The following is a 25070-nucleotide window of genomic DNA, read 5'->3' on the forward strand; positions in this document are numbered from 1 at the left end:
TTGTTGGTAGGGAGTAAGCAAAATCCCTCCTCCCCTAGGACAGCTAAACCTCCCCGTGTACCATAAATTAATATGACTGGGAATCTAATCATAACTGGTTGCTAAAAGTCCTCGAAGTGGATATCGAGAAATTCACATCTCAAGCTTTGCTCTCAAGATGAATCTCCTTACACTCATTTCTCAGGCATTTAACAGTTTGGCTATGATTACACGTCTTATCATACTCATTTTTGTTACCATTGTTCTGGAAGATTCTGAAGAGTAAAGCATAGGAAAGCTTTCAGACTTTTATTTTTCCTTTGATGTCTCATTTTCAAATTTCTTTTTAAGGTTCTTAAATTGTTTCTGTAATTTTCAGAAGTCCTTCAGTACCTTCCACATTTTAATATATTTCCTAATCCCTTTGAAGGCTTTTTTAGTCTCTTTTTCTTTTAATGTTGTCTCCTCCTTTTTGGAATAATTTGATTTTTCTTTATCAAACATACCACAGCATTCACAATTAACATCAGTATACAAAAATCCACAATAAAGTATACAATGTAAATGAAAGACTTTTGATAGAGACACAAAGTATTTGTATAGTTAATTGGTCATATCATTAAATAAACAATCATAACTTCACAAAACTAATACTTATTATGAAAAAAATGTGTGCGCTTTTTAAATAACAAGTAGCCAAATGAGTCAACAAACTTCTCACAAATATACTCAAGCAACTAATCACGTCATAAAGAAGGAAAAAGCTGCAGGTGACATGTTAAATTTAGTTTTATATGGGCCATGTGTCCTGTAATGCCACAGAAGCACCAACATGAGACTCATAACACTTTGAAGAAATGAACCAGCCACTGCTTGGAGAATTTATCCAAGCAAACAGAAGTCCATTTGTTACACTGATGCAAATGTCCTCCATGAAGAATAATCTTGGATCACAGGAATGGAATTTCTGAGTGCTAACTGAAAGAATGTGAATGTTCTATACACAAAGCATCTAATCTATACTGCTACAATTCTGCAACAATTACGGAAGGTACATGCAAATCAAGCCAAATGACTTTCAAAGATAGCAATACAGGTGAATGAATCCCAAAGATTTAAAAAAAAAATGCACTTTTGTGCTTGCCATCAATAAAATATGCCCTCTGCTATAACATACTGTATGCCAGAGTTGGTATACTACATTAAATGTGCATGTGTATGTGTGTGTGTGTGTGTGTGTGGGGGGGGGGGGGGGAATTCCCATTTCAAGGCGATCCATGACACTAGCAGGATAGTTTTTATGAATATAATATAGTCCTGGGGATTCAGAGAATTTTTCTCAGCCTGATCTAGTTGCCCAAATCAAATTGGTCAATTACTGCAACAGAGAGAAATTCCAATTTAGACACACGGTACAGCCGCAATGAGGAAGACTAGTGGCTTATTACCATGTCTCTGAATCAAACACTGCACCCCCCCGATCTTGCCATGTCAGATTTCTCTCTAGCAGTGCATGCACTAAGGTAGCAAACGCATGCAGCAGATACAGTGAGAGATACACACACACACACACACACACACACACACACACACACACACACACACACACACTCATTTAGAAACACTTGCACAGGCACCCACCAACTCACATCTACAAACAAGACCCCTTCCACACTTGCTTTTGCTTAGAAAGCACTTACCTGTAACTCCTGCATATATGCTACAATACAAAACACGGACTCGGCATCCCCTACCTAATTCCAGTAGTGCAACCACCCAGACAGCCAAGCACACTCATTTAGCCTCATTCAGTACAGTTGTGTACACTTACCATAAATGCAGATGTTCTAGTGTATTCACTGTTGCAGTCATCACATTTGGGTTATCTGCCTGCAGGTAGCCCTCAGTCAGCCTGAATACCAGAGTCTTGGGATTTCTGCGTCAGATGCTATCGCTTCTTCCATGAAGTCAGGTCGTCAGGGGTATAAAACATGCAGCCGATGCCATTACATCAGTTAAACTTGCCCCAGATGTCAGGAGGCCCCTAAATAGGAAGCAATTACATGGTGTGGAACACCCCCAGCAAAAAGCAAATACCAATAATATAAGGTATGGCAAACAAAAAGGATAGGTAGAAGTAAAGAGAAGTCAGGGGGCTGGAGGGAAGGTAACCAGGACTGCAACAGTGAATACACTCGAACATCTGCATTTATGGCAAGTGTACACAACTGTACTTTGTGTTTCACTGTTGCAGTCATCACATTTGGGTTGATTCCCAAAGCTGAGGATGGGTGGAGACAGTCAAGAAGCATTAGGGCTGGCAAGCAGGCCCTGTAAGACTGCTGTGGCAAATCCAGCTCTGGATTTAGAAAAGATAAGTAAGTGGTAATGCTTGGTGAAAGTATGTACAGAGCTCCAGGTTGCAGCTTCCCGGAAGTCCCTGGTAGGGACTCCCCTGAGAAAGGCTGTTAGAGGCAGATGTAGCCCTAGTGGAATGTGTTCTGATCCCCTGTGGGGTAGGTTTCCCATGGTGTTTTTAGCAGAAATGGATGCAGTGTGCTATCCATTTAGAAATGGTTTGCTTTGAAATGGCCTTGCCCTCTGTCCCTGCAGCAAACTGACTAGCAGCTGGTCAGTTTTCCTGAAAGGCCTAGTCCTGTCCAGATAGAATCTAAGCTGCCTGTGTATGTCCAGGTAGCGCAGGATCCTTTCCCCTTTATTCTGAGGATTAGGGAAAAAAGTTGGCAAATGAATGGATTGGTTTAAAGCCACACTAGATACCACCTTGGGCACAAATGATGGGTTAGTCCTGAGGGAAACCCTGTACACATGGAAGATAATGAAGGGTTCCATGGCCTTCAGGGCCTGCAATTCAGACACTCTTCTTGCTGAAGTGATGGCTACAAGTAAAGCTGTTTTCCATGAGAGGAATTTTAACTCTGCTGTAGCAGCAGATTCAAAGGGGGGAAGCGTGAGCTTTTCTAATACAACATTAAGGTCCCAGGATGGGGTGGGAGCTCTCCTGGGGGTCTTAAATTTTTGGCTCCTCTCAGGAACTGTTTGACCAGAGGATGAGAGAAGAGGGGTGGCTCAACACTATAATAAGCTGAAATGGCAGAGGCATGAATCTTAATTGAAGAGAAGGATAGGCCTTTCGGGAGCATTTCTGTTAAGTAATCTAATATATGAGGTAAGCTGGGCATAGTTGCGTCCATTCCTTGAGACTGGCTTCAAGAACAGTATCTTTTCCACTTTTCTGAATAGGATTTTCTAGTACTAGGCCTCCTTGCGTCAAGGATGACATCCAGCACCTGTTTACTGAGGACTGCTGGTGATGAGTTCAGGGAATGAGCCAGGCTGCTAGGTTCAGGGTCTGTAGCTGAGGATGTGAAATCTGGCCCTCCTGCTGGGACAGCAGGGAAGGGGTCTGAGGCAGGTGGCACTACTGTCAAACTGAGCAAAAGAGGGTACCAGTGCTGGCATGGCTAGTCTGGTGCAATCAGGATTGTCCTTGGCTTGTCCCGTTTGATCTTTAGTAGAACCTTCAAGAGGAGGGGCAGAGGGGAAAAGGCACAAATTGAGAGGTCTTCCCAAGTAAAGGACAGGGCATCCACTTTCCATGCTTGACTGTAGGGAGTTCTGGAGCAATACTTGCTCAACTGATAGTTCTGAGGAGAAGCAAAGAGGTCCACCTCTGGTGCCCCCCACCTGTGCCTCAGAAGCTTGCATATGCTGGGTTCCAGTTTCCTCTCCTTGTCTGGGTCCATTAGATTTCTGGTTAAGTCGTCTACCAGTGAATTTAGTTTGCCTGGCAAGAATTGAGCTAACAGGCGCACTTGGTTGCTCAAGGCTGTGTTCCACAGAGTCATGGCTAATCTGCAGAGTGGGTAGGAATGGTTTCCCCCCTGCTTGTTTATGTACCACATAACTGTGGTGTTGACTGTCTTTATCAACAGTTGTCCTGGAAGAGTAAGGCCTTTGAAGGCTGTCAGAGCATTCTGTACAGCTAACATTTCTTTTTGATTAATATGCAGGTGCATTTGCTTTAGGCTCCATTTGCTTTGAATGCATTGTCCTGCCATGTGAGCTCCCCATGCATAATCTGATGTGTCTGTTGTTAGGGTCTGGGCTGTAGGGGGTTGTGTGAAGGGAAGTCCCTTGTTGTGGTAGCAGGCCTCTGTCCACCAAAGACAAGGCATGATATGAATCATTGCTTCCAGGTCCTGCGAATGTTGACACCAGAGACTTTTTCAGTACCATTGAAGTTTTCCTCATATGCAGTCTTGCATATGGAATTAGTAGAATGCAAGAGGCCATGAACCCTAGGGCTTGCAGTATTTTTCTTGCAGATAGCTAGGTTTTGGTGGCCAGTAGATTGAAGTAGTTTGTCAAATACATTTGTTTTTCTGGAGTGAGGAATGCCATCTGGGAAGTTCTGTTTAAGCTTGCTCCCAGGAATACAATCTGTTGGCTGGGTACCAGATGTGATTTATTTTCGTTGATGGTGTACCCCAGTGAAGTTAGAAGTCTGTTTACAAACGTCAGGTGCTGTAGTAGCAATTCATGACTGTCCGCCTGAATCAGGCAATCGTCCAAGTATGGGTACATTTGAATTCTTCTTTGCCTGCAATATGTAATGGCTGGTGCTAGGCATCTTGTGAATACCCTGAGCGCACTAGATAAGACAAAGGGAAGTGCATGCAGCCTGCACGATTCGCTTATGGGGGTGTGCAGATAAGCTTCTTTTAGGTCTAGGGAGGCTAGCCAGGAGTCCTTGGTTAGCATAGGAAGCAGCTGTTGGAGAGTAAGCATTTTGAATTTTGGAACCACCAGAAAGGTGTTGAGAATAGACAGATCCAGGATAGGGTGCAAGGGTTTTCTTTTCTGTGTACCAGAAACAGTCTGGAATAAAAACCTTGTCCCCTTTGCTCTGCTAGGACAGGCTGAATAGCCTTGATATTGAGAAGAGAAAATACTTGCTTTTGTGCCTCTGCCCACTGGTTTGGGGGGGAGGTCTGGCCATCCGCTTGGGGATGGCAGAGAGTGGAAGTGGAATCTGTATCCGTGGAAAACAATGTTTAAGACCCATCTGTCCTGGGTAATGTACTCCCAGTTTTTTGCATGCAGGGCAAGTTTTCCTCCTAAAGGTGCAAGTACTTGAGCGAGGTTTGGAAGAGTTAAGGATAAGTAAAAATGGAAAAAAATTAAGGGTAATGCTGCTCAACGCCAGAAGTCTAAATATCAAGATGCAGGCTCTCGAAGCACTCCTCAGTATGGAGAACATCGATGTCTGCGCTGTAACCGAGACCTGGCTCAAGGCTCCTGAGAGCACCCCAGCGCTACCAGGCTTTACCTCGTATCATGCTTTTCGGCCCCAAAACCCGGGCCGAACCACAAAGGGAGGGGGAGTGTCCATATTCATCAAGGATACCCACACCTCTAGGTTAGTGGCAACTCATGAAGCATCGGAGACCATCTAGGTGCAGCTAACCGTAGGCAAAACTGCTATACAACTGGTTGCATGTTACAGACCACCCTCCCAATCTCAAGAACCCCACTCAGCCTTCCTGAATACATTGGAAGATATGAATGTCTCACCAAATACCATCATATTGGGAGACTTCAACTACCCTAACATAGACTGGGTGCACTATTCTAGCCCTAACACCCTAGCCCAAAGGTTCCTGGAATTCATAAACTCAAATGCAATGGAACAGCTAGTCACCTCTCCCACAAGGGGGGATAATATACTAGACCTGATCATCACAAACATGGGGACAAAATGCTCCACACCAGAAGTATTGCCCTCACTGGTGAGATCTGACCACAAACTAATCACCCTGGATATACATTTACCACCTCCACCCCCAACACAAAAGACTACAGTGAGAAACTTCTCAAAAGCCGACTTTACACTTCTCAAGACTGAGATGGTATCATTTAAGCCCTCAGGGCCAATGGAAACCACATCCCACAATGCTGAATCCTACACAAATGCTTTCTACGGACATCTCCAAGAATGCATGGATCGTGCAATCCCAAATAAAACCAAGACCCTCTCCACCAAAGGAAAGCGTCCTGTCTGGTGGACCCCAGCCATAAACAAATTGTATAACAAAAGAAAGAAGCTACTGCAAGACAGAGCAAAATCCCATAAAGGGAAGGCATCTCTGATCAGCACTAGTAGAAAGCTACGTTCTCTCATAAAAATATCCAAGGCCAACTTTGAGAGAAAAATCGCCAAGGACACTAAAGATAACCACAAGGCATTCTTCAGTTATGTTAGAAACCTGGGTGGAAACACTGAGATATGCTCAGAGTTAGTACACAACGACAAAAAATGTACCGAACCCACAGATATTGCCAACATTCTGGCAGACAGGTTCAGTGCAAATTTCTCCCCTCCCTCACCTCCAAAAGAAGAAATACTCATCCCAGCTGAATGTAACCTCCCTGTCATCTCTGATGTCCAGGTGAGAACCGCCCTCAACAAAGCAAAAAACACAGCATCTATGGGACCTGATGGTATCCCGGCTGCGTGATACGTTAACTCCAAGAGGAGCTAAACCCGCATATAAAAATGTTATTTAACCTTAGCCTTACTACAGGATATGTACCTGAACACTGGTGTACAGCAACAATGGTACCACTCCACAAGGGAGGCTCCACTACAGACCCTGGGAACTACCGCCCCATAAGCTTGACCAGCCTGGTTTGCAAAGCTATGGAAAGAATTATTATGGAACTCATAAACAACGACATTGGGGACCTACAGACACTTGATCCCACCCAGTTCGGCTTTGTAAAGGCAGATCCTGCCTTTTGAACCTGGTTGACTTTTTCGAAACAGTCACTAGAGCCATTGATGAGGGCAAGGCAGTCCATACAGCCTACCTGGACTTGGCTACAGCCTTCGACACAATACCCCACTCGGGGATCATAGAAAAGCTAAACAGCTTAAAAGTAAATCCATATGTCACAAGATGGGTTGCAAACTGGCTAAAGAACAGAACCCATAAAGTCAAGATTGCGGGAGCCATGTCAGACTCAAAGCCAGTCACAAGTGGTGTCCCACAGGGCTCTGTCCTGGGACCCCTCTTGTTCGGCATTTACTTCTCAGATGTGAAAGCAAACATGGGAAGGTTGTGGCTGACAAAGTTCGCAGATGACTGCAAACTAGGCGCCATAGTCGATACACCAGCTGATACATACATCCTACAGAAAGGCCTCACCGAAACGGACAACTGGTGCCGGAATCACGGCCTTAAACTGAATGCCAAGAAATGTATAGTCATCCCCTTTGGGAAAAACAAAATACCCACAAATTATCACATAGACAGTAACCTACTGAGTACCGAAAAAGTAATCAGAGACCTGGGGATCCAAGTTGATAGTGACCTCTCATTTGACACCCATGTTGCCAAAGTGGTTAGAAAGACTTTCTACCTTGCCCACCTTATCATGAAGGGGTTCACATCCAGATCAAAGGAGGTCATCGTGCCCCTGTACTCCTCCCTTATCAGGCCCATGATTGAGTACAATGCCCCATTTGGTATGTACCTCACCCGGCACTTACAACAGCTGGAGAGACCCCAGAAGTACCTCACCAAGAGGATCAAGGGTTTCCAACATATGTCATATGCTGCCAGGCTAAAGAAACTCCAGCTCTAATCAGTAGCATACCGCCTGCTCAGAGGTGATCTGTGCCTGACATACAAGGCCATGTCCAACCAGGAATTGATGGATATGCTCCACCTCAAAAAATCAAAATCCATAAGAACCACGAGAGCCAAAGATTTAAACCTCAGTACAAACATGAATAGAACATGCTGGAGGGACAGATTCATAACTCAGAGGCTTCCCATACTCTGGAACAAAATCCCAGTCCATGTTAGGCAGAGCCCTCACTGACTCTCTTCAAGAGAAATCTTGACGAGTGGATGGGAGATCGTAGGTTTACCCCGGGGGTCACCCCTGTATCGCTACTTAACAGAGGCACAGTAAACTCATTTTAATAAGTAAGGGGGTCTTCAATGTGTCACTACTATACACCTTAGTACCACTACATGGTGTGGCGAAAGCCACATTTCTAGGGCTAGGCTTGCAAATGCCTCAGGGCAGATAGCCTAGTACTAAACTATGAAACTATATTGTGAGATTTTACCATAGGATGGCGGCTTACTACTCCCTGTTTTAGAGGTGAGAGCACTCCATTGCTTAGATCTGTGCATACCCGGAGACTGTAGTCTTGGTGGTCTGCTGCCCCTGGGCTTGGACTGATAAGGTCTGGGAGGGACTGGAAAAGACCAGTTTTTTAAAGGTCAATGCCTACTGAATCTAGGTGGCTGTACCTGTGGGAAATCTTTAACAGTTTGCACAGATTTAGCTTTTTCCTCCATCCTTTTGAGGACTTTCTTCTGCTTTATTGCCAAACAGACGTTCTTGGTTTAATGGTGCATCTAGTAATTTTGCTTTGACATGGTGTGGCAAAGTTTGTTCCTTAAGCCAAACATGCTTCTAAGGCATCAAAACCACACTGCAAAGTATGTTTTCCAACTTGGTTAGCAGACTGCATTAACTCTTGTAAATCCTTATGTTCTGCACAATCACGAATCAACATCATTTTCTGTTTAATTAGTTCCATAATATGTTGCTGATACTTTAACATATGAAACTGGCAATTTAAAGCCCTAAAGGCAAGAGTAGCAGAGGTGTATACCTTCTTACCCCATCTGTCTAAAGCCCTAAAGTCCCTGTCTGAAGGGGTAGGGTTTTTGGCTGTTGTAGCCTTAATGCATTTAGGTCCCTGGGAAATGGTCTCTGGATCCGCAGTAGGATTTTTAAAGAGAGATTTGTGAGAGTCAGGTTTCCTGGGAGCTGGGGGCAAAGTATCAGGGGTAATGCTGGATTCCAAGAAGACATCAGCTACCATTTCCAGAACAGGAGGTATAGCTAGAGGCCAGTGCTGAGGCAAGTTTAAAAATTCTGAGTCTCTTTTTGGACTATGAGTAGTCCTGGCACTCCTAGCAGCAGAAATGTTTTCTAAGGGTATGCAGGGATTCACCACAGAAAAAATCTTCTGGGGGGAAGCAGATGGAATGGAATCCTCTGCATCAGAATAATCAAAGGTAAATAAGGGTATGTCCTTGTAATCAGAAGGATCAGAGTCAATGGATGCATAATCTGAAGAATTAGAAGGTAAATCAGTTCTTGGTCTTTTTGAGGGGGAAGGCTGGCTTCCCCTAATTAAAGTAATAAGATCTTCAGCCATTCTAAGCATTTTTCTGAGGCATGTGGGCCTGAGAATGCGCTTTGGTTGTCGGTTTCCTAGGTGTAGTGCGAACTCTGGGCCTGAGAAATTCGGAATTTTTGGCTTGAAATGAAGTTGGTTTAATAAGAAAATCGGAAGGCTTGAATACACCCTGCACAGCAGCTCCAGACCCATCCAAGGTAGAAACATCTGCAGGTTCCATAGTCGAAGAAGCCTCTTGCGGCATACTGGACTCCAAATGGGTCTCAGTAGAGGGCTGCGAATCTGTAGAAGTGGGTATCAGGGGGCTGAGAAGGCACCTCACTGAATACCGGCCTATGCGGTCTATCTCTTTATCCTTACGTTTTTTTGGCGGATCGGTAGTTAGATGGTTTATCAAAGCCATTTCAGAATACGGAGAAAGAGAGCGAAAGAATTTAGCAACAAAGGTAGCCTGATGACGAATAGTTCAGGCGTTAAAGCCCAAACCGACAGCGAGGAACGTCGTGGTCTGGGCCTAAACAGATGACGCAGTAAGAATGAAAATCTCTGTGAGGTATTTACTTTTCACAGGCAAGACAATTGTTAACTTTTTCTGACATCGGTTTGAGCAAGAAAAAAGGATTCCCAATGGGGTACTTATCCTTTAGAAGACTTCAGGTCTGAAATTCGAAAAATGAAAATTTCAGGAGATGGCCGACCGACACTTGCGAACTGCTTCTGCTTTGGACACTGCACGGCAAGAAAAGCTGATGTATTGGTGTCAGCTGCATGTTTTATACCCCTGACAACCTGACGTCATGGAAGAAGCAACAGCATCCAACGTAGAAATCCCAAGACTCTGGTATTCAGGCCAACTGAGGGCTACCTGCAGGCAGATAACCCAAATGTGATGACTGCAACAGTGAAACACGAAGAACATCTACCTCTACAGACACGTGCATGCATTGTCCACATACCCTCACCCCATAGCTCCGCTGTACGTACTTGCACTGAGTATTCCCATAGGACTGAATAGGTGATCACTGTCTTTTTATGGTATTTAAGTTTTCCTCCTAGATTAAAATTTTACTCAGTCAAGTGCTTCTCAGCCCAGTAATTCTAAACCCACAAACATTTTCATGGTACAGCACTGTCTGTAAGACATAAGCACACAGCTTTGCCTACAAAACCACTCTTTACACCGAGTAACCGTGAGGGAAAAACCTCAGCTGTTTATGAATCAGAAAGGTTCAGTGCAATATTGAAACCGTTCAAGTTAGGTTTCCATTTTGCACTAAGGCTTCTCAACTCCCAAGGTAGTATTTCAAAAAAAAAGTAATTTCACTCTTTAATTTCAAGGTTTTCTATTCCAGTCTGCTATTTCAGCCTTTGTTTTGGTTTCAGGATTTTCTAATCCAGTCTTCTTCAGTGCTTACCCTTCAAATGGAGGTCATCTACGCGTCACACAATGCATGAATTCAAGGACTTGTTACCAAGTTCACTGCTAAAGGCACTGTAGAAGCCCAGAAGTTTACTTCATAAGTATTTATATTTAGCACAGTTGTCATCCTAGTTATGCCTGAAAGAATCTCGGAAGACGCTTCTTAAGGTATTAAATGCAGCTTGTTTCATAGTCTATGGAGTGAATTAAGTTCACTGGTTAATCACATTTAAATGTGTATGATTATCTGTGAAATTTTCAGTGACAGCAGTTTCAAAATCCTTACCCATGATGTTGTACATGCAAAGTGGGCAGGTCCGATGTAGAATAAGCCATGGGTCAACACACTGTTTGTGAAACTCATGGAGACACGAGATAATCCGCAGGTCCTGAAAAATAAAAATAAAAAAATGCATATATGTATGCTGCTTCTTTTTTTTAACTCAGAAATGATGCATGCTGTTACTGTCCTAAAGTTACAGAGCTTTACAACAATATTAATGACTTTTATATTATTTACCTACATTTTGTTAGAACAGTGGAATCCAGCAGGTTCTCATGGTTTGTTCAGAGATAAACAAAGGAAGCATTTATAAATTATATGCAAGGGAAATTAACAAAGTCACTGGGGAAAAGCTTCAGCTCCTCACCATTTCCTCAAGTTTTCTTATTTTACCTCTTAAAAACTAAAAAAAAAAGCTTTGTATAACAGACAAAACTGAAGTCCACTAGTGAAATGACTTCAGGCAGTCTCAGAATGATATACAAATATAGCATTTTTTCATCTCTTCTCTTACGCACCATCATTAAATGCAACCTTAATTTTTGTACCTAATTACATTTAAGACCAAAAACTGGAAAAGTAACGTAAACAAGGCCAAACAAACATAAAATGTTAAGTCGGCAAGGGAAAGAAGTATCCAAGTAAAAACAAACACTGTTTCAGGGCTTTTGTTTGTTTAATGGAACTCATAAGAACTTCATCAAACAGAGCCATAGTTCTCACAATACTTAAATACACACACCAACAGATCACACAACTAATCATATAACTAGTTATGTTCAATAAATTTAAATCTATGTTTTAAACATATCCAACAAAACAACTACTTAAATAAGTTATAATTAAATTCTTCTGTTTTTTTAAAAAACATTTGATGTTTAAACCATCATTCACACCGGGTGACTTGCCAGAAGATAAACGTACTTAAAGGACACTTTATAAGGTTGAATAGACTTATAAGTGATGATGTGTTTTTTGAGGGAGAGTCACTTAAGATTTATTTTTAGAAAGGGGCTACTCTGATGAACTTTTGAGTGTTATAGCACAAGAAGTGTTCCTAAAAAGGCATACTGATTATAAACTGATCTTAAAACACGGTTACTGTTTTAAGGGGAATGTGAGGTCTGACCAACATTCTAGGTCCTTTTTATTACCAATTTCTTGTGGCAGTCATACTATAAGAAATGTCATCAATAACAACTGGAAAATTACTTTACCTTGCCAACGTAACATTTTAATTTTGTTTAATTGCATTTAAAATCATACTTCAGTTGAAAAGATTGTTTACACCATGAGACGAAAAGTACAGTTGTGTACACTTACCATAAATGTAGATGTTCTAGTCTATTCACTGCTGCAGTCATTACATTTGGGTTATCTGCTTACAGGTAGCCCTCAAGTCGGCCTGATTAACAAAATATTGGGTCGTGCGTCGGTTGTTGTCCCTTCTTCCATGACGTCAGGTCATCAGAGGTATAAAACATGCAGCCAACGCTATTACATCAGTTTTTCTTGCCCCAGATGTGAGGTGCCCCCCCTAATGGGAAGCAATTAAATATAAAAGCACAAAGATACACCTCCAACAAAAAAGCAAATACACCAAAAAGTCTTTTAAGCATAGTAAAGGAAAGTAGAGGTATAGCCAAAAGAAGTTAGGGGTTGGAGAGAGGGTAACCAGGACTGCATCAGTGAATACACTCGAACATCTACATTTATGGTAAGTGTACACAACTGTACTATGTTCTTTGTGTTTCACTGTTGCAGTCATTACATTTGGGTAGATTCCCAAAGCTATGGTTGGGAGGAGGAATTTAGATAGCATTAGGGCCAGCTATAAGGCCCTGCAAAACTGCAGTGGCAAAGCCAGCTCTGGATTTAGAGAAAATTGGCAAATGATAATGCTTGGTGAAAGTATGTACAGAACTCCAGGTAGCAGCTTCTAGGATGTCCCTGGTAGGGACACCTCTGAGAAAGGCTGTAGAGGTAGATGCAGCCCTGGTGGAGTGAGGTCTGATCCCCTGGGGGATAGGTTTTCCATGGTGCTTAAGCAGAAATGAATGCAATGGCTTATCCATTTAGAAATGGTTTGCTTTGAAATAGCCTTCCCCTCTGCCCCTGCAGCAAATGCCACCAGCAGTTGTTCAGATTTCCTTTGAGGTTTAGTCCTGTCCAAGTAGAATCTAAGTTGTCTGTGCACATCTAAGGAATGCAGTATCCGTTCCACTTTATTATGTGGATTGGGAAAGAAGGTATGCAAATGAATGGACTGATTAAGAGCCACACTGGATACCACCTTGGGCATGAAGGATGGATTGGTTCTGAGGGGCACCCTGTCCGCATGAAAGATGATGAAAGGCTCCACTGCCATAAGGGCCTGTAATTCAGATAACCTTCTAGCTGAAGTGATTGCTAAAAGGAAAGCTGTTTTCCAAGAAAGAAATTTTAAGTCTGCAGTAGCATCTGGCTCGAAAGGAGGTAGAGTGAGTTTCTCCAAGACAAAGTTAAGGTCCCAGGCTGGGGTTGGAGCTCTCCTGGGTGGTCTCAGATTTTTGGCCCCTCTGAGGAACTGCTTGAGCAGTGGATGAGAGAAGACGGGCGGTTCTGTGTTATAATGAGCTGAAATGGCTGAGGCGTGGATTTTAATAGAGGAAAAAGACAGGCCCTTGTGAAGCATCTCAGCTAAGTACTGTAAAATCTGAGGTAAACTGGGCGCTGCTGTGCTCATCCCTTGAGATTGGTTCCAGGCACAGAATCATTTCCATTTTTCAGCATAAGATTTTCTAGTACTAGGCCTCCTTGCCTCTAAAAATGATATCTATCACAGGTTTGCTGAGGGATGGTAAAGGAGAGATTAAGTAATTAGCCAGACTGCAAGGTTCAGTGTTAGAAGCTGAGGGTGCAGAATGTGGTTCTCCTGCTGAGACAGCAGGGAAGGAGTCTGAGGCAGGTGCCATGGAGATAACCATGACACACTGCACAGGAGTGGGTACAGTGTTGGTGCGGCCAGTCTGGAGCAATCAAAATCATCCTTGGTTTGTCCTGTTTGATTTTTAGTAGTACTTTGGAGAGCAGAGGCAGAGGGGGGAAGGCATAGACTGATAGGTTTTTCCAGCTGAAGGACAGAGCATCCACCTTCCAGGCTTGTTTGTGGGGAGTCCTTGTGCAAAATTTGACCAATTGGTAGTTCTGGGGAGAGACAAACAGGTCTATTTCTGGGCTTCCCCATTTGCTTGTCAACATGTTGAAAATCCTTGGTTCCAGTTTCCACTTGTGTGGGTCCATGAGGTTTCTGCTTAGTCCGTCTGCCAGTGTATTTAATTTTCCTGGCAGGAATTGAGTTTGTAGGTGCACTTGGTAGCTCAAGGCTGTGTTCCACAATGCCATGGCTAGTCTGTAGAGGGGTAAGAATGTGTACCCCCCTGCTTGTTTATGTACCAGATAACAGTGGTGTTTGTCTGTCTTTACCATTAGTTGTCCTGGAAGAATGTGGTCCTTGAAGGCTGTCAGAGTATTCTGTACAGCTAACATTTCTTTTTGATTGATATGCAGGTGCATTTGACTTGGGTTCCATTTGCCCTGCACTTCCCTGCCAGGTGAGCCCCCCCATGCATAGTCTGATGCGTCTGTTGTTAGGGTTTTGGCGGCAGGGGGTGGTGTGAAAGGTAGTCCCTTGTTTTGGTGGCAGGCCTCTGCCCACCAAAGGAACTCTAGGCGTAGGCAAGGTATGACAGGAATCATTCTTTCCAGGCCTTGAGAATGTTGACACCACAGGTTTTTTAGATACCACTGTAGCTTCCTCATATTCTTGCATATGGAATTAGAAGAATGCAGGAGGCCATGAACCCCAAGGCTTGCTGTATTTGTCTTGCCGATAGCAGGGTTTTTGTGGCCACTTGTTTGAAGTAGGGTGTCAAATTAATTTGTTTCTCTGGCGTGAGGTAAGCCATCTGGGAAGTTGTATTCAAGCTTGCTCCCAGGAATATAATTTGTTGACAGGGTACCAGGTGTGATTTCTTTTCGTTTATGGTGTATCCCAGACAAGTTAGGACCCTTTGTACAAAGGCCAGATGATTCAAAAGTACGTGCTGGCTTTCTGCCTGAATTAGACAATCGTCCAGGTATGGGTATATTTGAATAGTTCTTTGCCTGAAAAATGCAATAACTGGAGCTAGGCACTTTGTGAATACCCTGGGTGCAGTAGATAAGCCAAAGTGCAGTGCAGAGAACTGATAGTGCGTGTAGCCTGCTTTGAAGCGTAGGTATCTTCTGCAAGATTCCCTGACTGAGATGTGCAGGTATGCTACTTTTTAATCTAGTGTTGCCAACCAGGCATCTTTGCCTAGCATAGGAAGTAATTGGTGAAGAGTCAGCATCTTGAATTTTGCAATCTCCAAAAAGGTGTTTAGAGCAGACATGTCCAGGATAGGACGCCATGAATTGTCTTTTCTGGGTACCAGGAAAAGTCTCGAGTAGAAACCTTGTCCCTTTTCCTCTTCTGGTACCAGATGAATAGCCCCCATGCTTAAGAGAGAAAGTACTTGTTTTTGGGCCTCTGCCCACTGATTTGGGGGTAGGTCCGGCCACCCGCTTGGTGTTGGCAACGTGTGTAAGTGAAATCTGTATCCCTGGGACACTATATTTAAAACCCATTTGTCCTGGGCAATGAGTTCCCAATTCTTTGCATGAAGAGCAATCTTTACCCCCAAAGAGGCAGTCAGTTGACAAGTGCTTGGAAATTTTAAAAGGAGGTAATTGAGACAGTTTACCATAGGGGGGAGTCTTATTATTCCCAGATTTGGAAGAGAAGGCCCCTCTCACTGCTTAGTTCTGTGTGTCCCCTGGGACTGAAACCTGGGGTTTTTGCTCTATCTGGGTTTGGCATGAGAAGACCTGGAAGGGGCTGGAAAGGACCAATTCTTAGAGGGCCAGTGCCTACTAAATCTAGGAGGCTGAACTTGTAAAAAATCTTTAACAGTTTGCATAGATTTAGCTTTATCTTCCATCTTTTTTAAAAACTTCCACAGCCTTGTTGCCAAACAGGCGGTCCTGATTTAAAGGAGCATCCAACAATTTAGCTTTAACATGATCAAGCAAAGATTGCTCCTTGAGCCACGCATGCCTTCTGAGCACAGACCCAGTAAGAGCAGCCCTGCAAGAGGCCTCTGATGAATCAAAACCACATTGCAAAGTATGTTTTCCAACTTGTTCAGCAGAATGCATTAAATCCTGTAATTCTTTATTTTCCACACAGTCATGCATCAACATCATTTTCTGTTTAAGCAGTCCAATAACATATTGCTGATACTTTAACATATGAAACTGGCAGTTTAAAGCCCTAATGGCCAAGGTTGCAGAAGTGTAAACCTTCTTACCCCATCTATCCAGCACCCTGGAGTCTCTATCAGAAGGGGTAGGATTTTTAGCAGTAGAAGCCTTAATGCCCTTGGGCCCCTGTGAAATAGTCTCTGGCTCTGCAATAGGATTTTTAAAAAGGAACTTGTGGGACTCGGGGACCCTGTAGTATCTGTCAGGTTTTCTGGGAGCACGAGGCAGGGAATCGGGGGCCAAACTAGATTCCAAAAAAGCATCATCAATAATGTCTAGTACAGGAGGAATAGCTAAAGGCCTATGCTGAGGTAGGAGAAGGAAATCCCTATGCCTCTTTTTTGAATCAGAAAAATCCTGGCTTTCCCAGTAGAAATGCTCCCTTAGAGTATGTAAGGTTTCCCCAAAAGAAAAATCCTCAGGAGGGGAAGCAGAGAGAATGGAGTCCTCTGCATCAGAATCCTCATAAGTAGATAAGGGCAAATCAAGATCATTAGAAGAATCAGAAAAAACAGAATCCTGATCAGAAGATTCATAATCAACTTCAGTCCTAGGCCTCTTAGAAGGGGGGGGGGGTTGGCTACCCCTGCTTAGAGTTATTAGATCTTCAGCCATTCTTATCATTTGTTTTTTACGCATAGAGGCCTGAGCACGTGGCCTGGGTGTCGTTTTTTTAGGCATGGATCGAGATTTAGGCATAAGTAAAGAAGGAGGCGTCAGTTTAATATGCAAGTCCATAGGCCTGAATACACCCTCAAAAGCCGGTGCCTGCACAGCGGCTCCGGACCCATCCAAGGTAGAGACATCCGCGGGTTCCATAGTTGAAGCATCTCACGGCATACTGGACTCTGAATGGGTAAAGTAGAGACCTGCGAATCAGAAGTAGTGGGTATCAGGGGCTGCAAAAGCACCTCACTGAGTACTGGCGAACTGGCGTAGGAGAAGTGTCATCAGCAGTTTTGGACCTTGGCGGCCTGTCTTTGTCTTTATCTTTGCATTTTTTCGGAATCCCGGTTGTCTGATGGCTAACCAATGACATTTCTGGATAATTAAACCGAGAACTGAAATATTTGGAATTGAAAATATACAGACGATGGATAGTGCGCTGATTAAATAAAGCACAAAACCGACAGCAAGGTACGTCATGGTCAGCGCCTAGGCAAGGAATACAGTACGAATTAAAATCTTTATGAGGTATTTGCTTTCCACAAATAATGCATTTATTAACTTTTACTGACATCGGTAAGGAGCAATAAAAAGTTTCCCCAATGGGGTACTTAGCTTTAGTTGAAGACTTCGGTTCTGAAACTCGAAAACGAAAATTTCAGGAGTCGGCCGATCGGCACTTGCGAACTGCTTCTGCTTTGGGCACTGCACGGCAAGAAAGACTGATGTAATGGCGTCGGCTGCATGTTTTATACCCCTGACGACCTGACGTCATGGAAGAAGGGATAGCAACCCACGCAGGACCCAAGACTTTGTTAATCAGGCAGACTGAGGGCTACCTGCAAGCAGATAACCCAAATGTAATGATTGCAACATTGAAACACAAAGAACATCAGTGGCTTCCTACTTTTTAAAACATTTTGCAGACAACAGTTTCAAAATGAAACCTGCTTCATATACTATTAATGGACAGGTTATAACTAAAAAGAACATGGGCATTACAGATTGGATATGTTTTACAGCTCTGTAAAGAAATCAACCATACAGTCACTTTGAACCTAGTAGTTATTTCAAATGAAATGTAGTTCTTTCCTAGTTAGTCCTATTACTTTTTTTCTGAATAGTCTTCCATCAAAAAGAGCCACAAGAACCCTTCAAAATTTAAGGAACCAGACCCTTTCCCTAAAATAAGAAATTTACACATTTACACTGCTAACCCCCTATGCACAAACTTCAACTAGGTTCACTACCTGGATTTTTTTTTTTTTTTTAGTAATCATTCTAGTTGTTGTCAGTCTAGGTCATTGCATCTGTTTATTAAAAAAAAAAAAAAAAAATCAGTGTTTTTTTTTTTTTTTTTTAAGAATACCAAGATTTTCCAAAGAAGTTCATCACTCTCCTTTCTCCTACAGAAATAACACCACTCCAGAATTCCCCTAACTGATGGAAGCAGTGCTTGCATCCATAGCTTGGCTGGTGGTGCCAACCGGTACAGCCCTAACTGTGGCCCAGCTGACTAGGATTCGATTTGTGGCCCAGGTACTACAGAAACCAGAATAAGAGGGAGAAAACGGGCATGGCCCACAGGGTGGAGCAATTTCCCTAGAGGAGATTTTAGAAAGCACTGCTTGTGATTTGGGGAGAGGGACATGTCTACTCCTCTGCAGTCAGTTCCTTTCAAGTCTTCCCCTAGAACTTCACCAAGTGCATACAGGGACTAGAGCAAAATGCTGTGCCTAAATGATGGTCGCTGCTGGTCAAGCATTGTTCCCATGATGAAGAATGATTAAGCCACTTGACTACTGGATAATGATCAATGAACAGCAAGGGTAAAGAGAGCAAAAAAGGAATGCACACCTACACCATCAGCTTCACCACATAATTCTTGTTATTTATAATGGGTCTGCTAAAAGGCCCCCTACATTCTACTGTTTTCCCCTAACAGTTTAATGGTTTCTGTCCTATCCTTCTGCCAGTAACTGTTCACTACAATATAAAAGTTTCCATGGTGACTAATAGTAGCTGAGGTAGCAAACAACAATTCTACCAAGTTGTGCTACTCAGACTGTACTGACAAACTTACAGCTTTCTTTTCACTATTCTATACACATAACTAACAATCATGACATGCTTTCAACTTAGGGTAACATCAATTTTTGCAAGATGTTCAGTTAAGTTTAATAGTCTTCAAAACTGGTAGGTTGACTATCTGTTGAAGGCATGATGCTGAGTTCTAAAGGAAAGATCATGGCACTTTACAGAACTGCATTTGAATTTTGTTTTCATCATAAAACTAATTTCAGCCTATTTAGTTATATACAGCTAACTGTAATTTACTGCTTAACCTCCATTATACTATTTTAACAAAGATTACGTAAAATTCATCAAAAATGTTAAAAATGTTAACTATATAATATGGATAAAAGTTGTTCTGCATCATAAAAAAAGTGTTTTTTTTTAGTTCTTCCTTTGCAGTTCTTGATATGCTTTGAATTGTTTCTAGGAAATGAATATAGCAATAACCCACGCCTGGGTGTGGGTAATGCTGGATTTACCCACGGTTGGCGTGGTTTGGTCCCGAGAGCCCGAGGGACCAAACAACCGTGGGTAATCAACATTACCACACCCAGGCGTCAGATGTTATTATATAATGACATTATTTAAGAAAAGAAATAATCACTTTTCTTAAATAATGGCATTGTATAATACCTCTTTGCTGCCCTTCGCGGCTGTCTGGTGTTCAGCGGCAGTTCTGATGTACTGCGCATGCCTCGCAGTACATCAGAGCTGTGGGCAAAAGTAACGGAGAGCAAGATCTCCGTTGCTTTACTGTCTCGCTATGTTAAATGGGTTTAACATGGCGAGACAGCTTTAAAATAAGCAACGGAGATCTCTGTTGCTTATTTTAAAGCTGTCTCGCTTTGGTAAACTCATTTAAGATAGCGAGGCAGGTTAAAAGCAACGGAGATCAAGATCTCCGTTGCTTTACTAATAAGCTATGTTAAAGGAGTTTAACATAGCGAGACAGCTTTAAAAAAAGCAACGGAGATCTGCGTTGCTTTTTTTAAACCTGTGTCGCTATGTTAAACTCTTTTAACATAGCGAGACAGTGTTTTATACTAATGGAAAAAGTCCGGGCGACCGGACCTTTTTCCGTTAGTATATTGAGGGATTTACAACGGGCACGCTGGTTGAGCTGGCCAATCAGCGTTTACATTTTAGAGGAGGCATTGTATAAATAACATTAAACTCCTCTTTATGAGTTTCTGCAAATCACAAACATATCGGGAATATTCCAATACTGCTTCTCACACAAGCAGAAAATTGGTTAAATATATTTTTGGGTACCTTCTGCACTTGGCATAATGCAGATTTTTTTTTTTTAACTTATGACCTTTTTAAAATGTCACAAAGATCTTTGAACAGATGATGATCTGAAGCTACTGAACTTCTACAAGGAAGCAGAATATTAAAAAGAAACCCAGACAACCAGTACAACATATCCTGCTCTTACAGTCAGCCTTAGCATGAGGATGAGTTCATTATAATCGACCTAGGTATGCAGAAATATAAGTATGTGTGGCATTAGCATGCAATAAATACTATGTATTTTACTTTTGTGATCACCTGCTAAATTATGTATACAAATCACTGTTGTATAGTACACAATTACTATTGGCCCATGATAAGTGTCTCTGCAAATATAGGTAATATGGAGTTTTTCTCCCCAGGCCTCCACTGAAAAGGGGCTTTGTTCAGTCAGACTGTCCTGGTAATCAAAGGCACATAATACCTGCACAAGTAATTAAGTACGCAAATATCTATGCTATATCTGTAGAAGCTTGAATGATTGCGGCATGTGTTTTCTTTGAAGTGTCCTGCACTGTGTATGGTTATAAAATGAAGCTCTGCTCAGTGATTCTACTGAGAGTCATTGCATCTGGAAAAGCAGGAACAGTCAAAAACTGAAATGCTTAGACCTGTGGGTGGAATGGTGCAGCAAAGTAATTATGATTCCTCATGGCAGCGTTTTGCTAGTGGACGTCCTAAGAAAAAGATACCAAAGTGGAGGAGTTTCAGGCCTGAGAACTATGGAACAACACTAGTGATGTTCTTTTTTTTGTGTGTGTGGAAGCACTGTCTGAAGATACTGTTGTGATTACATCTACATATAGAAGTACGCCCAGCAAAAGAAAAATGTGGAAATTGTAAAAGGTGGGAACCATTTTGCAAGAAACTGCAAGAACAAAGTAATATTTTAATGATACAAAGGGAAATAACATGATGGGAGTGTTGATTAACATGAAAAGACCAATCAAAAGGTCCCGTGTTTGAAAAATGAGACAAACACATCAGAAAGAAATTAACACAGTAACAGGTACAATCCTGTCTACTTATGTACAGTAAATGAAATAAAGCCAGAAGCTACACCACAAAAACAGAGCAGTATGATGGCACAAGCTATAACTATAGATATCTTCCGAGAAAAATAACTGTAGAAGTCCAGTAGGTGAATGAAATAAGAAGGCAGGTGCCATTCTGTGGCCTGATACTAAAACAACCATGTCACTTTTTCTTGAGTTTTATTAGTCAGGAACATAAATATCATACGTTTACCTACTCCAAATAGGAATAATGTGTTTCTACTCAAAATGTATCTCTCTGAACTCTTGGGATGGAACACTCCAACAAAAAGAATAAAGCAGTTTTACACTGTAATTTATTGACTGATTTCCTCAAAGCTGTAGAAATTTCAGAGTGAGAATATCTAGGTAAGTAGAGTACAGTGGAAGAACCCCCCCCCCCCCACATACACGGGGGATGCGGAAAGGTTTTTCCCCCTTTAAAAATGCTTTGCAGGTATTTATGTTCTGCATTTACATGAAAACATTACAGGCTGGAGTACATGTGTTTAGATGTTTGGCTTACTTGATCTGTAAGCTTTTGTGCAGTTGCATTCAGGCATTTTAGTTTCATTCAGTCTATTTAAGGAGATGCAGAGGATCCACCAGAGATACATGTCAGTATTCCACTATTTGAACAGCAGCTGACTGTTCCCCAAGAGGTGAATGGTTACTCATTATACCGTGACCTTCTGCAGGAAATCAGTCTGTAAAGCAAAGCATATACCATGCCATCTTCTGTTCTACTTCTGGGAGAGCAAAACAATGTTACTAATATATGTACTTTCTTCCCATGTAAAACCCAACAGACTGTAGTTATCCCCACAAAAGTACAGTTGTGGACACTTACCATAAATGTAGATGTTCGAGTGTATTCACTGTTGCAGTCATTACATTTGGGAAATCTGCTGGCAGGTTGCCCTCAGTCAGCCTGATTAACAAAGTCTTCGGTCCTGCGTCGGTTGCTGTCCCTTCTTCCATGACGTCAGGTCGTCAGGGGGTATAAACCATGCAGCCGACGCCATTACATCAGTTTTTCTTGCCCCAGATGTCAGGTGTCCCCCAAATGGGGAGCAAAATATAGATATATAATTAAAAACACAAAAATATATACCTCCAAACAAAAGCAAATACACCAAAAAGGCTTTTAAGCATAGTAAAAGAAAGTAGAGGTATAGTAAGTGAAAAACAGGGTGCTGGAGGGAGGGTAACCAGGACTGCAACAGTGAATACACTCGAACATCTACATTTATGGTAAGTGTACACAACTGTACTATGTTCATCATGTTTCACTGTTGCAGTCATTACATTTGGGTAGATTCCCAAATGGCTGGGAGGATGGATTTATACAGCATTAGTACCAGCTATAAGGCCCTGCAAAACAGCAGTGGCAAAGCCAGCTCTGGATTTAGAGAAAATTGGTAAGTGATAATGCTTGGTGAAAGTATGAACTGAACTCCAGGTAGCAGCTTCTAGAATATCCCTGGTAGGAACACCTTTGTGAAAGGCTGTTGAAGTAGATGCAGCCCTGGTGGAATGAGATCTGATCCCCTGGGGGATAGGCTTTCCATGGTGCTTATAACAGAAATAAATACAATGGCTTATCCATTTAGAAATGGTTTGCTTTGAAATAGTCTTCCCCTCTGCCCCTGCAGCAAATGCTACCAGCAGTTGTTCAGATTTTCTTCGAGATTTAGTCCTGTTCAAGTAGAATCTAAGTTGTCTGTGTACATCCAATGAATGCAGAATCCGCTCCCCTTGTTCTGTGGATTGGGAAAGAAAGTTGGCAAATGAATGGACTGATTAAGAGCCACACTGGATACCACCTTGGGCATGAATGATGGATTGGTCCTGATTGACACCCTCTCCACATGAAAGATGATGAAAGGCTCCACTGCCATAAGGGCCTGTAATTCAGATATCCTCCTAGCTGAAGTGATTGCTAAAAGGAAGGCTGTTTTCCAGGAAAGAAAATTTTAAGTCTGTAGTAGCAGCTGGCTCGAAAGGAGATAGTGAGTTTCTCCAATACAAAGTTAAGGTCCCAGGCAAGGGTTGGAGCTCTCCTGGGTGGTCTCAAGATTTTGGCCCCTCTGAGATACTGCTTTAGAATAGGATGAGAGAAGAGGGGGGGGGGGTCTGTGTTGTAATGAGCTGAAATGGCTGAGGCATGGATTTTTATGGAAGAAAAAGACAGGCCCTTGTGAAGCATCTCAGTTAAGTATTGTAAAATCTGAGGTTAATTGGGCACTGCTGTGCTCATCCCTTGAGACTGATTCCAGGCACAGAATCTTTTCCATTTGTCAGCATAAGATTTTCTACTACTAGGTCTTCTCGCCTCCAAAATGACATCCATCACAGGTTTGCTGAGGGATGCTAAGGGGGAATTTAAGTGATTAACCAAGCTGCAAGACTCAATGTTTGGAGATGAGGGTGCAGAACTTGGTTCTCCTGCTGAGACAGTAAGGAAGGTGTCTGAGGCAGGTGCCATGGTGAAATGTGTGACACAACCAGTGGTGGCGAGGCCAGTCTGGAGCAATCAAAATCATTTTTGGTTTGTCCTGTTTGACTTTTAGTAGAACTTTGGAGAGCAGAGGCAGAGGGGGAAAGGCATAGACTGATAGGTTTTTCCAGATGAAGGACAGAGCATCCACTTTCCAGGCTTTTTTGTGATGAGTTCTTGTGCAAAATTTGTCCAACTGGTAGTTCTGGGGTGAGGCAAAAAGATCTATGTCTGGGCAACAATTTGCGTATCAACATGTTGAAAACCCGTGGTTCCAGTTTCCATTTGTGTGGGTCCATGAGATTTCTGCTTAGTTCGTCTTTCAGAACATTCAGCTTTCCTGGCAGGAATTGAGCTTGAAGTTGTACTTGGTAGCTCAAGGCCGTGTTCCACAATGCCATGGCTAGTCTGCAGAGGGGGTAGGAATGTGTATCCCCCGGCTTGTTTATGTACCACATAACCGTGGTGTTGTTTGTCTTTATCAGCAATTGTCCTGGATGAAGGTAGTCCTTGAAGGCTGTCAGTGCATTCTGTACAGCTAGCATTTCTTTTTGATTGATATGAAGGTGCATTTGATTTGGGCTCCATTTGTCCTGAATGCACTTCCCTGCCAGATGAGCCCCCCCATGCATAGTCTGATGCATCTGTAGTTAGGGTTTGGGCGGCAGGGGGTGGTGTAATGGCAGTCCTTGTTTTGGTGGCAGGCCTCTGCCCACCGTACGAACTCTAGGCGCAGGCAAGGTATGATAGGAATCATTGTTTCCAGGCCATGACAATGTTGACTCCATAAACTTTTTAAGTACCACTGAAGTTTCCTCATATGCAGTCTTGCATATGGAATTAGAAGAATGCAGGAGGCCACAAACCCCAAGGCTTGCAGTATTTGCTTTGCAGATAGCAGGGTTTTTGTGGCCACCTGTTTGAAGTAAGTCACCAAATGAATTTGCTTTGCTGGCGTAAGGAAAGACATCTGGGCAGTTGTATTCAAGCTTGCACCCAGGAATGTAATTTTTTGAGAGGGTACCAGTTGAGATTTCTTTTCGTTTATGGTGTACCCTAGACAAGTTAGAACTCTTTTTACAAATGTCAGATGTTTTAGAAGAATGGCATGGTTTTCTGCCTGAATTAGACAATTGTCCAGGTATGGACATATCTAAACATTTCTTTGCCTGCAAAATGCAATTATTGAAGCCAGGCACTTTGTGAACACCCTGGGCGCAGTAGACAAGCCAAAGGGCAGT

General features: G+C 42.6%; 1 protein-coding gene across 1 annotated transcript in view; it reads right to left on the reverse strand.

Moving 5' to 3' along the window:
• The window catches only part of RNF43 (ring finger protein 43), a 1798873-nt gene that overhangs the window by 32457 nt on the left and 1741346 nt on the right, over positions 1 to 25070 (reverse strand). The window contains exon 7 of the mRNA XM_044054855.1: positions 10939 to 11041. Coding sequence (XP_043910790.1) covers positions 10939 to 11041 — 103 coding nt within the window. The remainder of the gene's footprint in view (positions 1 to 10938; positions 11042 to 25070) is intronic.

This window comes from Protopterus annectens, chromosome 13.part0, assembly GCF_019279795.1.
Source record: "Protopterus annectens isolate FY-2018-M chromosome 13.part0, PAN1.0, whole genome shotgun sequence".
Classification (NCBI taxonomy): Eukaryota; Metazoa; Chordata; order Ceratodontiformes; family Protopteridae; genus Protopterus; species Protopterus annectens.